Below are 15,494 nucleotides of genomic sequence, written 5' to 3'. Positions count from 1 at the left end.
CTTTCCTGTACCTCTGGATTTAGGTAAGTGTTAATAAAAAGCTCTGTTGTGCACACGTAAATTAAAGCAGCCATGAAATGTGTGTTTTGTTGAGATATGGTCAGTGCAAGTCTTGGTAGTTGCATGTACTGTATGTGTAAAGTTTAACAAAAGATAATATTAGTTAACAGTCTATAAACTTATGTTTGAAAATGTTATTTAATTTATTGTTTTGTGTATTTTGGCCTCAAGCTGTTATATAAATGAGGCCATCTGAGAAGTTTGTAGAGGGGAAATGTTTCTTAAAGTAAAAGTAAATAAAAATTACAAGTACAGTACTTGAGTTAATGCACTTAGTTATTATCCACCACTGTATTTCATGTTATAATGTGATTGTAAAGGGAAAAAATTGCATTTTGATCTCCTTTTGTGCTTTTTTTTAGGTCTCTGAGGGACGTCACTATGAAGCTGTTTTCCTCATCTCTGATCACCTTTGCTCTCTTCTTGATTCAACTCTCCAGTGCATCTGGGAGCAAAATCCTGGTGTTCCCTTTGGACGGAAGCCATTGGATAAATATGAAAGTAATCATAGAGGAGTTGCATGCCAAAGGCCACGAGGTCACTGTGGTTCGGGCGTCCGATAGCTGGTACATCAGTGAAAAGTCTCCGCTCTACACTTCTGTCACTGTTCCTAGCCCTGGTGGATTTGAGCAAAACTATTTTGAAAACTTTTTGTCTCGACAGCTGGAGATCCGGCTTCAGGGTAGGCATGCATCTTTTTGGTCTAAAATCTGGAATCGTATTCAAATGGAGCGGCTGGTTGTGGGACAGTTCTCTCAGCTCCACAAGGGAATGAGTGAACTGGCCATTCAAATGTTTGAAGATGAAAACCTGATGCAGTCTTTCCATGAAGCCAAATATGATGTCGTTTTGACCGACCCTGGTGTCGGTACCGGGGCAATGCTGGCACGTCGGCTCCAAGTTCCTCTTGTTTTTAATGTCAGGTGGACCATTCAAGGTGAAGCTCATTTCCTTATGGCCCCCTCACCTTTGTCATACATTCCTTTCACTGCAACAGAGTTGACAGATAAGATGACCTTCCCACAAAGAATAAAGAATGTTTTGAGCTATATTTCAGGGATGTACACAATGTCATTAATCACGGAACCTCATTACAAACCAGTAGTTAAAAAGTACTTTGGTCCCGATGTGGATTACTCAACGTTTTTTCTGGATGCAGACATCTGGCTTATAAGGAATGATTTTGTCTTTGAATTTCCACATCCAACAATGCCAAATATAATCTACATGGGTGGATTTCAGTGCAAGCCCCCAAAGCCACTCCCTGCAGACTTGGAGGAGTTTGTCCAGAGCTCTGGAGATCACGGGGTCGTTATGATGACCTTAGGAACTTTGGTCGGGAAGCTCCCTCAAGATATCGCTGAGGAGATTGCTGCAGCGTTCGCCCAGCTGCCTCAGAAGGTCGTATGGAGGTATACGGGACAAAGGCCAGCCAACCTAGGCAACAACACATTAATAGTCAACTGGCTGCCACAGAAAGACCTCTTAGGACATCCCAAGACGCGAGTGTTTGTGACCCACGGAGGCACTAACGGGGTTCAGGAGGCAATTTATCACGGAGTTCCTGTAGTTGGACTTCCTTTATTCTTTGACCAGCCTGATAACCTCTCCAGAATCAGAGCAAAGGGAGGAGCTGTGATTGTTGATATTACCAAGCTTGACAGACACATCTTTGCAGATGCCCTCAAGACGGCTCTTTACAATTCCTCTTACAGGGAAAACATGCAGAGGCTCTCAAGGCTGAACAGAGATCAGCCCATGAAACCACTGGACCAGGCAGTGTTTTGGATAGAATATGTCATCAGACACAAAGGAGCCCGTCATCTGCAGACTCAGTCCACCAAAATGTCCTGGTTTGTTTACAACTCTATTGATGTCATTGCTGCTTTGTTGGCAGTTGTTTTGCTTGTAACATTCACCTGCATTTCAATTGTAATGTTACTGTGGAGAATTATTCTTGTTGGGAGAAAAGTTAAACATGAATGACGTGAAAAATAAAATGTTGGTTTTGTGTGCAAAATTCAAGATTTACCAAACATTAACCCAACAGTTCTCTGTGTGTGATGTTGCTGAAGTTGACAGCATTAGTATAATTAGTCATTTGGGAATACTAATGAAAATACGAGCTCCGACAATCAAAATCCTCCCAAAGAGAAATCAAAGGGGCTAAATCCAGCAATCAGGAAATTATGCAGAATAAATTCCATTAGATAGGAAGACACGTAAGAAGATAACAGACCAGTTCAATCTTACTCAACTGGTGCAAGGACCAACAAGAATAACCGTAGCAATACTTTTTTGACTACCATTAACAAAGTAAAATCCTCCTTTAGAAAAAGGGTGCAATACAAACCAAGACAAAAGAACCCTTTACCATGGCTCAATGACGCCCTCTGGTGACAGATGAGAGAGCGAGATGCTGCGCTGAAAAGTGCACTTAAATCAGTAAATAGTAATGACAAGCACACTTTTATATCCCTTCGAAATAAGATAGAAAGAAACATAAGGAAGGCTAAAGCTAAATGTTTTCATTTGGGTAATTAATAATGCGAGGGGAAATGAGAAACTGATCTGGGAAAGTCTTAATAAATTAACTGGAAGAAATAATAAGAGAACCTGAACTAAAAAATGTATGAAATCTTAACCCAAAATCATGACATAAAAACAAGAACTTTTAACAACTTTTTTTATGAACTCAGTTGAGGAGCTGGCCCAAAGCTTCTCCTCCAGAACTATAAAATATATCCAATAGAACAGAATAACAGAAATATCTGAATCAGGAGTGGTCACCATCATAAGCCCTTTAAGAGACTCAAAAGCAAAGGATGATTATGGTTTGGATACCACTTTTTAAAGCAATACAAAGCAACTCTTCTGCCTCCTCCATATGCTTTTGCGTTTTGTGTTTCTTCTGTACCTCGGTGTATCAATTAAATGGAATGGATGCAGTATTGCAGTATCAGTGGCCTCTTCTCCAGTTTGTTCACTTTGCTTTATTCTGTCTGCTGATCCTTGTAACTGTACATATGATGTATGTTGTAACAATGAGTTGCACAGAATCCACATCCAGTAAGAGTCACAGCAATGAGTATGAAATGATTCCAATGACAATAACCACAAGTAAAGTATGTTTAGGCCACTTAACAGGCTCAATTCAGTTTAGGGACAAGGTAACACTGTGACAAAGGTGCGTGAGGCTGTCATTACCCTATATTAGTTCAAAGAGAAATAGGATTACTACTTAAAGCTCTAGGTGCTGTTAAGGTCAGGGCTTATGTCAAACTGAGAGACTGCTTGACCCACTGTTTCAGACCAGTAGCGGTTTGTAAAGCTCTGGGTGCCGTTACAGTTGTATTAATACCTGAGAATTACTCGTTTTTGATTGGTTTTTAATTGTTAAATGAGAAATAATAGCGTCCATTTTGTCTGTTTTAATATAATTGATTTCTGCTCTACTTTGTGATGGGACGTAGTGTGGATGTACCCGCATGTCTCTGCGCTCCTCCAAGATCTCGCGCGATTTAAGATTAAACGGGTGGTTAAGAAAAAAGAAAAAAGAAAAGGTGGTTCCCTTGCTGCACCGGGCTGACAGCTGAGAGCCGCACAGGTAACCAGCTAACACAGGGCTCCCGCTAGTCTACCTAGCGACACTTCTGTCTCTGCCGTGATACGTGTGGAGGTGAATCCACGTCCCGCATCATCGCATCCCGCTCAGGTCACCTTAACGCTCGGTCCTACCGGCATTTTCCAGGCCCCCCCTCCCAGTCTCCGAAGATGATACCTGGCAAACGAAGAGCTGCAGTCATGTCCTTCTCGGTGGCGATATTTGGAGCCCTAATGCTGCAGTCTGTCTCCTCCCAGAACGGTAGGAACCGACCTCTTCTTATAGAAAACTACACGGTGGTTATTCTCACGTCATGGCGAAAATGCGGGGCTTTTAGGGAGGGATGTCGCCTGCATTTCTGCAGTGGGGCATTTCTAATTAATCATTACAAGATGCGTCTTTTCTTAAGAACGTTGTCCATCACGAGTATCTCACCAGCAACCAGGTTTCATTACATAATCCCTTCAACGTTGCACTGTAAGAAACTGCTATTAGTCGAATAAAGCGCTGTTTTTTGGCATTCTGTGCATTTGAAATGAAGTGTCAATGCATAATTGGATTATTCGTTGGGCTAAAGTGGGCCACGCGCAGGCCTGTGTCCCTAAAATGTCCTCTGAAGTGTGGAGCTGCATGTACATGAGCGGTTGCTGATTGCAGCAAGGACAAGTTCTGCTCATTAGGTCGGGGGGATACTAGCAGAAGGTGGATGTAGGGAAATGGTGTCACACTGAAGTTCAAAAACCTGCCCTGCTCTCCTTAGAGATTGGTTCTCGCACAGTCATCATGCTGTTTGTCACGCGTGGGTCTGCTCAGGTATGTCAGGATGTGGCTCAGGAATTCAGTATCCAGCAGTGTATCACCAAATTCCCCTCGTACAGGGTGAGATCATTCCCTGCATCAGTCCAGGTCCTTGTGACCGAGCACCGAGCACAACATGTCATTAGATGTAGGACATCCGAAGTGCAGTAAATGGCACCAGTCCGTTTTGCTGCATGCTTCTATTTTTAGATCGGAGATGCTGCACTGAAACCATGGCTTTAATGTCCTCTTGCAACAGTGAATCTGTTAACTCTTTGCTGAGATGTACTGCACTGCAGAATGGAATTGATTTCTCAGTGCGGTTCTACTTGTCCAATTGACCCCTCTGCTCATAAATCCCCCCCCCCCCAAACGGTGTAAACCCGTCTCAGCTGAGTCTTCGGTGGTGGATGCTGTAAGTCTGATTAGCAAACATTGTGTAACAGTAAGTGAGAATTTATTCAGCCCGGGCCTTCTCTTGAGTTGACCATGCATTACACATCTCCTATACTGCTCACCCACTCATTACATCTCTTCTTCAATCAGCACGCCAGCAGATAAACTTCTGCTTAAATGTAATGCCTTTTCATCTGACAGACCGCTAGTAAGTGCGAATTTGTCTTATCTTCTTCAAGTCCAGAGAGGATGGATGGCTCAGAGAATGCCACAGTATACTTTAAATACTGATAATCATACCATTAGTTGAGTCTGGTAATGCTATTAACGGGCACAGAGGCCAGCCTCATCACAGAAGCCATTTTTATCTGCTAATGGCTGCTCACTTGTGAAGCTATTCCCACCAAAGTTCCCTAAGGATGTGTGTTTGACCTGAAGTGGCTTTTAACAAGGAGACAGTTTACATCATTCAAACTATTTTATTTAGAACTTTCACTCAAAAGCCACAACAAAAACTTCAATAACTGCAGGTCTCAGTTAATGAACAGATCAATGCAAACCGAGGAGTTTGTTGCTCCATTAATGAGTATTTGGAAATGATCAGTCTTGTGTTCATATTATTGTTTAAGCAGGTCAGAGTGCAATTATCCTAACAAACAATTGGTTACTTACATTTATAGTTTCAATATTAAAGGGATATGTTATTCAATAATATAGAATGAGAATAAAGTTGAGGCGTAAAGGTTTTAAGTTGTTCTGTAATCAACATAGAGTTCATCAAGTGACGTATATAATACACACCATACATCACAAGCTTTAAATCATCTGTGTCATTTGCTGTCGGGCCTAAAATATTGATTATTTTAATTATTTAATTATCAGATTACTTTTAAATTTGTTCATTCATTGTTTGGTCAATACAATGTCAGAAAATAAAAGACTGTTGATCAAAATCAAAGGCATCTTAATACTGTAAAGTGTTGGATGCTTTCTTTATAGCTCAGCTCTTCCTCATGCTCCCTGATACCCTCCACACAAAATATCAACATCCCCGGACAATTAGAGACGTGGTTTGTAAGAGCAGAACTTTTAAAATCAAATGATAAATTTGGTTATTAACGCATATTAAAACTAGATGGCTGCAGAGTATTTTTATAGTTTTATTAGTAGTAAAAGTAATTTTATTTAGAAATAATCTTTATACTCCTTTTAAATAAAATCACTTTTATTTTCTGTAAACATCAGATCACAATAATGTCACTCGTGGAAAATGACAATACTCAGCGCTTAAATACATGCAATAATCCGTATATGCTTTATGCTTTTTCTAATCTACAGTTAGTGTAGTCACTTCTGTTCTGATAGAATATTAATTTAGCATCCAATTCAATATGTATTGCTGCAGTAACTGGGACAGTGGCTAGAACTATATCATAGTTATTGGTTTAAGTGGATTCATAGAAGATATAGAGAACATATCTGCAATGAAAGACTCATGACTATTCCAGGCCTTCTGTTGTCAGGTTGTCACATTTATGGTTTGAATAATGTACCACAAATTAGCATCAATATGAATTCATGTCAGTCTCCAGTAATAATTGAAAGTGTAGTTATAAGGTTATGAAGTTGGGAATGTATTTCCTATTTTCTGGTACAAGCGCTATATTTACCATCCTCTCAGTTTACAGTCACAAGGGGCTGACAGGAAGTGACTGAAAGGCAGATTGTGATTGGTCCTCACTAAAACATCAAAGTGTCTGATTGGAGAGAAGTACTTTACAGTCTTATAAATGATAATGCAAATGATTTTCACTAGATAGAGCTTTCAGGTGGTGAAAATAACACTGTGTGGTTTTGGTTTTGGCTTTATTGCACACACACTTTCAAATATTCACCAAGAAAACAAGAAAATAAAACACGGATATAGAAACACAGAACGAATAAACTTTACAGACATTTAAATGTCAAGAAACAATCTGGAAATAATAAATATTGAATTAATGAAGTGTGACACGTGGACAAAAAAAGAAAACATAGAAATGAAAAGTGATAAACGGCATAAGAAGGAAGCAGAAAATAACAGGTTTTTAAGCCTGCTTTTAAAAAATTGATTGAATTGGAAAAAATAAAATGATCACTTAGTAGCAGCCTAGCACATTCAAAGCTTAACAATATGTTGACGATTTAAGATTAATCGGGTATTAAAAAAAAAAAAAAAGAATAGTGCAATGCAGCCTTTATAGTTCTAAGATCACACACGTGAGACACGCACAACACTAAACTAACATCAACTTGACATGAGTGATGTCATTTAGACGTGTGTGTGTGTGTGTGTGTGTGTGTGTGTGCAGTACAGCGCTACTCGCTCAGAACTTTTGACACATGCACACTATCCGAGGTGGCAGGAACCGTCTCTCAGCAGTTCTGTGTTAAGAGCTGAGGTTTTAGTTTTCAGACCCAGTCCGGTTGTTTACTGCTACTTACAAACACTCAGTTGACTGATGCAGTCACATACAACAGTATCAATGAGACTAGATAATGAACACCTGTCAGTATAATGCAATAATTCAACAATATAGCCTTCATGAAGGGAGGATGTATTGCAGGATTGTTGTATTGGACTGCATTGTTTTAATACGGGGTACCTAATAAACTGGCAGCTGATTGTGTATGTAGGAATCTATTTGTTCCTACAGTAGATGTTCTGGTCTCGATGTACCAGTTCTGGGCTGTACAGCAGGGTTATGATGTCTTTGTGCCTTGTGATGATCTGCCTGGTCTGGTTGGTCGTCTCTTCCTCTTCCCACTTTGTTGCCGTAGAGTGCTTCTATGGAAACGGAGGTGGTCCATCACCATGCGCCCACACGCTCCCCAGAGACCCAAAGCTGCAGTTTCTATAAATCTCCTCTCAATGTGCATAAAGACCATGCTTATGATTACAGCCAACCCCCCCCCCCCCCCTCCTCCTCCTCGTCCAATCTGTGTAGCACTAATGTTGTTTTCATTATACAGGCGAGATGCACTGAAAATGACAGGGTCAGTTGGAGGACTTTTAGATGCGAGTGCTGCGCGAGAACGACACAAATTTATACGATGTCATTAATTGGACAAAATCAAGTGAGAGCCACCTCAGTACAACGTCCCAGCGGACTTGAATGAAAGCTTCCTAGAAATAGCAGCAATAATGGCTTTAGGTAGATCTGAGGTTGCCTCTCTTTTCTCTCTATTACCAAAAATGTTGATGTTGCCGTTCCTGACGGACAGTTTGATGCAGATTTCACTGTTTTGTGTTTTTGTGTTCGACGGTTTTATGTTGGAGCTGAAACTATTAGTTGATTGAAAACAAAATGAATCAGCAACTATTAAATGCTAAAAATGCCTACAATTTTCTATTTCCACATTTGTAATTTAAGTCTTCTATGATACTTAATTGAGTTTGGGACTTGGGGGTTTAAGATTTTTTCCATTTTCTACTCTTTTTTTTTTTTCCCATCTTCTCCATTTTACGTGAATTTACCTTTGTTTCACTTTAAGATCATTTGTCCATTTTTTTTTTGTATTATTTCATATTATCTTTTTTTCTGTTTGTCTTTCCTTTTCTTCTTCCCATTCAATTTACCTTGTTATTTTCTTGCCTTTCTATTCTCCACCTGCTTTCCTTTGGGGGGGGGGGGGGCTTATCTCTGGACATGCTATCCTCTAAACCTCCACCACCTCCACTAGCGGGCTTTGTGAAATCCCCGTTTTCTGAGACTAAACTCACGGGCGACACCTGTGAGCTGTACTGTGACGTGGTGGGAAACCCCACCCCAGAAATCCAGTGGTGGTACTCTGAGATCAACCGAGTCGATTCCTTCAGGCAGCTGTGGGACGGCGCCCGTAAGCGGCGGGTGTCCATCAGCACGGCCTACGGCTCCAACGGCGCAAGCGTGTTGGGTGTCTCTCATCTCACGCTGGACGATGCTGGGACCTATGAGTGCAGAGCCAGCAATGACCCGCGACGTAACGACCTGCACCAAAATCCAGCCACCACCTGGATCCGTGCTCAGGCCACTATAATGGTGCTGCAGAGTGAGTGGTCACTGTAGAGGAAACACCCTCTTCCCTTCCGTTAGCAACCAAACTTAGCAGTTCCTGTGTGATCCAGCCTCCCTCAAACCTCACCAGAGGGTCTGTAGCTTCCTCCATCGGTACCATCCTCCACTAGAAGAAAAACGCCACCAAATAGTCTTTATTTACTTTTACTAGCAGTTAGTTGAGTAGTATTTTGTGCTCATCCCTTGGTTCAGTACAACCTTCAACCATCAGTCTACTCCCTGTCTCCATTTCCCCTTTACTTGATTTTTCTCTCCCTTTAGCTCTCATCCTCTAATTTCTGTGAACTGTATAACATTATATTCAATTTAATTTTCTTATTTTTTCTTATATTAATCTGCATTATTTCTGTGTTTCTAACACTTGTTTGTTGTTTGCTCACCAGCAGCTGTACCAGAATCTGAAATCTAGATTCAAATTAAAACATGCAGGTGCTGAATTTGGGTGTTTAATCTCAACACTTTTTTGGTACTGACCGAAATGATTCTGTAGCTCAGAGTATCCAAAACAAATGCACACAGGCTTGTAGCTTAATGTTTTGTTGAAGAACCAGATCTTTTCTAATTCAGATGGACATCTGTTGTACTGATGATTCAACCGAGGGAGTTTCATCGAACCTTGGAAGTGCTCCCACTTCCCAGTCAACTACCAACACAGAAAATGACTACTTCTACTTAAGGAACCCTGGATGCCTGAAATAATTCCTCCCACTTCACAACTCTATTCCTGTGCTATATTGTATAAAGTGTGGCTGGCTGTGGTGTCTGTCCGAACCCTTTGTGCGTTTACATCCTCCACCCACGAGTCCCAGCAAACATCACTTCTGTCCAAGCTGATCTGTGTCTCTCTTACAGAGCCGTCCATTTCCGCCTCTGAACACGCCACACTTCCTGTGGAAGGCGACTCTTACACACTGCAGTGCAACCTGACCAGCGCCCACAGTGTGCACGAGGAGAGCTACTGGATGAAGAACGGGGAGGAGATCCCGGAAACACGCAGCCCAAACAGGAACACTGAGTACAAGTAGGCGTCACGGCAAACTTTAGTGTGTGTGTGTGTGTGCGTGTGCGTGTGCGTGTGTGTGAGTGTGTGAGAAACACGGAGTTTAGCCTGTTGTGGGTTCACGTGAGGTGTCTTTCTGCTCTGCAGGCTGACGAAACCAAGAGGAGATGCCGCCGGATGGTACATGTGTGTCTACACCTTCGAGATGGCTCCTCCAGCAAACGCCACCATAGAAGTTAAATGTAGGTGTTGATTTGTGAGCTGCAGGCGGATTTTTTTTTTTTTGTCAGTTTCAAGGCCACATTAGAGATGCCCCTGATTTAAAAATGGCCCCGAATGGCCTTGAGCACTAGCAGCGCTGTCATGTGAGGACCTGTGATTTCAAACGGCTCTGCTAGCTGCCCGGGGGGCAGCCTGCGCCCTTGACACCTCCATCCAACCAATGCCCGGCTCAGTGGCAGCAGATGGCGTCTTGTTTGTCTGATGGCAAGGGATTATGTCTCAACGTTAAAATCTGGTCAGCCTTTTCTGCTGTCACACGCATCGCTATGGAGGAAAACTGGATTTTATGTGGCATTTATAGTTTATAGTTTGCTGCATTATTTTACCCTCCTGCAGCTCTTTTAATGCCAATTATATTTTCTGTCATCTTCTTAAATCGTGCTTTGTGCATTTGGCCTGAAAAGTACTCAATGAGTAAATAATAATAATTTTTATGATCTCAACACAGTGAAGGGAAAGCGTAGCTGTTTTCTATAAGCATTGCTTACTTAACTATTATATAAACAATAGATGCAATGAAAACAACTATTTATTATCCGTTTCTACTTAAATAATGAAAAGCACAAATTTGTAATCTATTTAATCTCATTCCTATACCTACAATTATGAATCACTGAATCCACAGTAGACCTGTAACACTTTACTTTGTGAATTTCTTGAATGTATTATAACATCTGATCTTTGTTATTTTGTTTTAGCTGCTCCTGACATTACAGGCCACAAGCGCAGTGAGAATAAGAACGAGGGCCAACTTGCTGTTCTCTACTGTAAGTCTGTGGGCTATCCTCACCCGGTCTGGACCTGGCGTAAGTTAGACAACGGCATTCCCAGGGTATGTGATACCAATATACACTCCCTGATATAGTCAACATATCGTCAATCCTAAACATTATAAAGTACATTTCTTTCTTCTCCCTATATAGGAAATTGACAACTCAAGCGGACGTTTCTTCATTAGCAGCAGAGACAACTACACCGAGCTCCACATTGTGGAGCTGGACATTACCTTAGATCCAGGCGAGTACCACTGCAATGCCACCAACATGCTCGGCAGCCGTGACGAGAAGATCGTGCTGAGGGTTCGAAGCCACTTGGCCCCCTTATGGCCTCTTCTGGGGGTTTTGGCCGAGATCATCATCCTGATCGTCATCATCGTTGTTTATGAGAAGCGTAAGAAGCCGGAGGATTTACAAGACGGTGAGTCACCAGCGGTGGCGCTTAGGACTCTTATTATACCAGTGTTTTTAATATGTCTGAGGAGAAACTGGTTTTATTGCTCGGAGTTGACATGGATCTCTCCTGTTAAGTCTTTTTTTCATCCCGAACCCCCGTCGGTGTGGTGTTGGGCAATCAGGCGACCATGAAAGAAGGCACACTTTATTTTTAGCTGTCTGCTTAAGTCATTCTTTAGCAGGAGACACTAACAGAGTCACCTGACACTGTGCTGTGCCTGCACTCAATAATTCAGTCTGGCGAGGTTGACCCAACAGGCAGACACTGTTGCAGGAGGTCGCAACTTGTCAGGACAATTTCATGCATTTAATATTCATGAGAAATATGATACTGCAGTTTTGCAGTGGTGTACAGTTTCAATTATTAACGGCTTTCCAGGGACATTGTGCCGTCCCCGAGCTGCTGCAAGCTTAACCACGAGACACATCATTTAGCTATACAATCTGTGTATGCCAGCCTGGGGATTTTCTAATACTACTGAGTGCTTCCAAGAGTCAAAGCTATATCATAAATTATGGATCAATGGTATTTAGGTGACCTTTTCCCCTCAAACTGAATTTTGATGTTGTCACATGCTGATCAGATGCAATGTGCAGCGAATGACTGACAGCTCAGAGCTGTGACATTCAGTCAGTTTGAGAAATATATTGTCATTATGGTACATTACAGGGTGTTTAAGTCACCTTGAGAATCTGCACAGTCTTACAAAATGGACGTGGATGGCGTGAGTCATTCAGCAAATTCTTACATGAAATGTTGATACTTCATGTTTTACGTAGGTTAGTTTAGGCTGTTAAATATTTTAACAGATTGTTCCCCTTCTCCCCAAATTGCATAACCTAAAACCATGTTTGTGGTAAGTGTGAGACTTTGCATGCTTCATGATTATTAATAAGCGTTCAGCCTCATCTTCTTCCAATTCACAGGACAGTACATGGTTCTGTTCAGGTTCAGCCTCAGCGTTAGTGTCAAATGCCCTTCTAAATCTTCAGTTTTTAAGATTTTATTACAAACGGTAACTTCATGTTTTGCATCAAACCGCGGCCGTGAGATGGCATGCAATCAGTCATTTCTGCTGTCACTGCTTGACACTGCTTCAATGACGTTATTACCTGATATTAATGGAGCTGCTCCTCACTAATCTCTTTGAGTGAACAGCTGTTCTTTGTGAACGCTGCCTGTCTGTGCATGACAATTTGAATTTTGCCTGTATGTGATTGTTTTAATGTGGTCTTGTGCTGGATTTAACTGCACTCTGTGTTTTGTGAGTGACTTCATGTGGTGTTTTTTTTCCTGTGGCATGACAGCCTGTTCTTTACTATTTTGTTACTTCATCTGGGCGATGTTTTCATCCCATAGCACGATCTGCACATGCAGTACAGTTTAACATAAAACGCTGTGTAAACCTGAAGAGCACCATGTGTCAGTCACAACTTACTGTTCTTAATGCTTTGTGCTTTTTGTAAAAAAAACAAAAAAAAAACAGTTTCACTTCATCAACGTGTGCAACATTCTTGCGATTTATTTTATTTTTTGGTCTTCATTTCTCCATATTTTCCCTTGTTGCCTCAGATGATGACCCTTCAGGTCCAGTGTAAGTATAGACAATTTACCTCCAATAACTTCTCTGTGTTTAACTTGATAACGTGTGTTTTGTTGTAGATTGTCATGATGCATCCACTCCTGACTCTCTTTAGAGCTCAGTGTGCAGTACACCCCAAATCTGTGTCCCAAATATCTGGGAGCATCATGCGATAGTGCTTTGCTGCCTTCATATAAATCCCAGGGAAATATATGTGAAATATATATGCGACATGTGTGGCCGTCAATGACAAGTTATCATCTGAATTGTCCTGATGAGTGAAGCCCTGCCCATGATGCTCTAAGACTTCAAAAGTTTGAATGACTTTTTTAACTTACCATATTATCGGACATACGCAGTATGCAAACGTTTAATAAATGGTTTATAATGCAGTTGTAAGCAGGAATAAGTGTTAATATATTTGTCAACAACTATACCTCCTCCCATGGGCACCCATAAGGAGGCTGGTGTATAACAAGAAAATAAATGATGATGTACTAAAACACATTTGTCGTAATTAGAAAATACAGTTCAAAGGAGAATTTATAATTGTTGACAAATACTTAATAAACATTTTGAAATGTTCTTATAGCTGCTTACAACTAGTGTGTTATAAACCATTTATTAAATGTATCTATACTGCTTATAAACAAGGGACTTGAAGTAAAGGATACAAATAATGTTAACCATTTTTTAATAAATATGTAACTGGACCCAGGTCTGCTATACTCCCCCAGAGTGAAACGTTTAATTTGTGTTCATTCAGTGTACACTAGAGCTGAACTAAGTATTTTTTTCCAGTATTGATTAAAGGCGTATTTCACCCGATAATTTTCTCAGACTTTATAAAGCTCCCGTAGCCACAGAAGACATACAACTGTTTCACTGGCTGAATAACTGTGTGTAAAATCAGTGAAGTGCCCCTTTAATCTACGGTTTTGTTTTTTTCTAAATTGAATTAGTACGCTGTAAAATTACAGAAATTAGGCTAAAAGTCCGTTACGCGGTGGTGTGACTTTAATACGTAAAACAGAGAAAAGCAAATCTTTTGTGTTTTTAGTTGATAAATGACTGCAATGATTCAACAGTTATTAGAATCGGGATGAAAATTATTTTCTGCCAATCATTTGACTGATTTTATTTCAGGTATGAACTGATAGTGTTGTTTTCTTCCTGCTAAAGCAAAACTAATTCAACCAACAACCACAAAGACAAGAATCTCCGCCAGAGGAATACAAACTGAGCAGCCTGTCTGCTGAGTAAGTATTACATTATTTAGAGGAAGTCTGATGCTGAATATGTATTACAAGCCTGTGGCCACAAGTTACAATATGATCCACCAGATGATCTTACCACTGAGCGCTCAACCAAAATAAGACTACTGTCAGTCTGCTCTAATGAGTCGAATGTTCTCTTTATTTGCAGGCTTCATTGCACATGTATTGACCATATGAAGGTAAACGAGAAGGGAGTCCATACCAGTTGTAAAGAGGATGTATCTGCCACTACAAGTATGGTTGAGGAGGAGTTCAATGAGGCATGCCTTATGATTCTATTGTGTGAGGGTGCGAATATGGAATATGAAATTAACATTATAACCATTGTTGCTGCATGCAGTTGTGACGTTAGAGATTTTTCTTTTCCCCTCTTATCCACTAATTTTACATTTTTACTATTTCTAAAATAATGCATGCTAGATGTTGACCTTCTGTTTGATACAGAAACGGCTTTTTTTTCTTTTTTTTTCTGGGAGTGGCTTCATTTAGATAATCCGTACTGTGTGTTCTAGAGGAAAAACAAAACTTGGCAATGTAAACAAAATGCCTCCATAATTGGGTATGACAGTTGTGTACAGTTTTATCATACCACTGCATACCATTTTATCAGAAAATATCTATTGCATTTTAAGGGCTTTGCAATGTCCCTCTAAATTTGAATAAGGTTTTCTTTACTGTATGTATTAAATCACTATAACAATGTATCAGATCACCAATAATATAGACTTCATATGATATGATGCACTTAAATGTTGAAGATAATAAAACACTGTTTAGACCGACTTTAGGAAATATGTACTAACCATTCTAACATATTGTTTTATAATCATGTGTATTGTACAGCATGGCTATTATCCTATGCAATTATTATCCATATCAATATATTGAAAACCATCGCAGCTTTTGATTTCTCTGTGACAAAGCTTTAAACTAGTAGGATCACCGTAGAGCGTTGATGGCGTACTACACAGCTGCATGAATTCTCTATAGCTGACGTGGGAGGCGGCGAACGTCAGGACTGATACATGTGAAGCAATTCAAAGATCCCCGACTCATTTTTAAGAATAAATATCTCAAAAAAGGAAGTGTGTCTGTTGAGTTGGTTTCCTTGTAGAGCACAGTCGACATTCAGTTGTACCATCAATGATGCAAACAGGCCGTCCCA

The 15,494-nt window shown here is 40.5% G+C and overlaps 1 protein-coding gene and 2 pseudogenes across 1 annotated transcript; all 3 read left to right on the top strand.

Moving 5' to 3' along the window:
- Positions 1 to 6: 6 nt before the first annotated feature.
- Positions 7 to 2,993, top strand: LOC116392023 (UDP-glucuronosyltransferase 2C1 pseudogene; annotated as a pseudogene).
- A 603-nt stretch (positions 2,994 to 3,596) lies between these two features.
- On the top strand, positions 3,597 to 15,414 carry LOC116390091 (neuroplastin-like). Its single transcript, XM_031859374.1, has 8 exons — positions 3,597 to 3,925; positions 9,808 to 9,976; positions 10,103 to 10,197; positions 10,936 to 11,069; positions 11,161 to 11,434; positions 13,058 to 13,064; positions 14,235 to 14,311; positions 14,478 to 15,414. The coding sequence occupies exons 1-7, from the start codon at positions 3,835 to 3,837 to the stop codon at positions 14,293 to 14,295; spliced, it is 831 nt and encodes a 276-aa protein (XP_031715234.1). The 5' UTR covers positions 3,597 to 3,834; the 3' UTR covers positions 14,296 to 14,311; positions 14,478 to 15,414.
- On the top strand, positions 8,339 to 9,800 carry LOC116390098 (neuroplastin pseudogene; annotated as a pseudogene).
- Positions 15,415 to 15,494: the final 80 nt, after the last annotated feature.

The sequence above is a fragment of the Anarrhichthys ocellatus genome, unplaced genomic scaffold, assembly GCF_004355925.1.
Source record: "Anarrhichthys ocellatus isolate YVR2014 unplaced genomic scaffold, GSC_Weel_1.0 scaffold2, whole genome shotgun sequence".
Lineage (NCBI taxonomy): Eukaryota > Metazoa > Chordata > Actinopteri > Perciformes > Anarhichadidae > Anarrhichthys > Anarrhichthys ocellatus.
The sequence above is the reverse complement of the archived record's forward strand: the minus strand, read 5'-3'. Positions and strand labels throughout refer to the sequence as shown.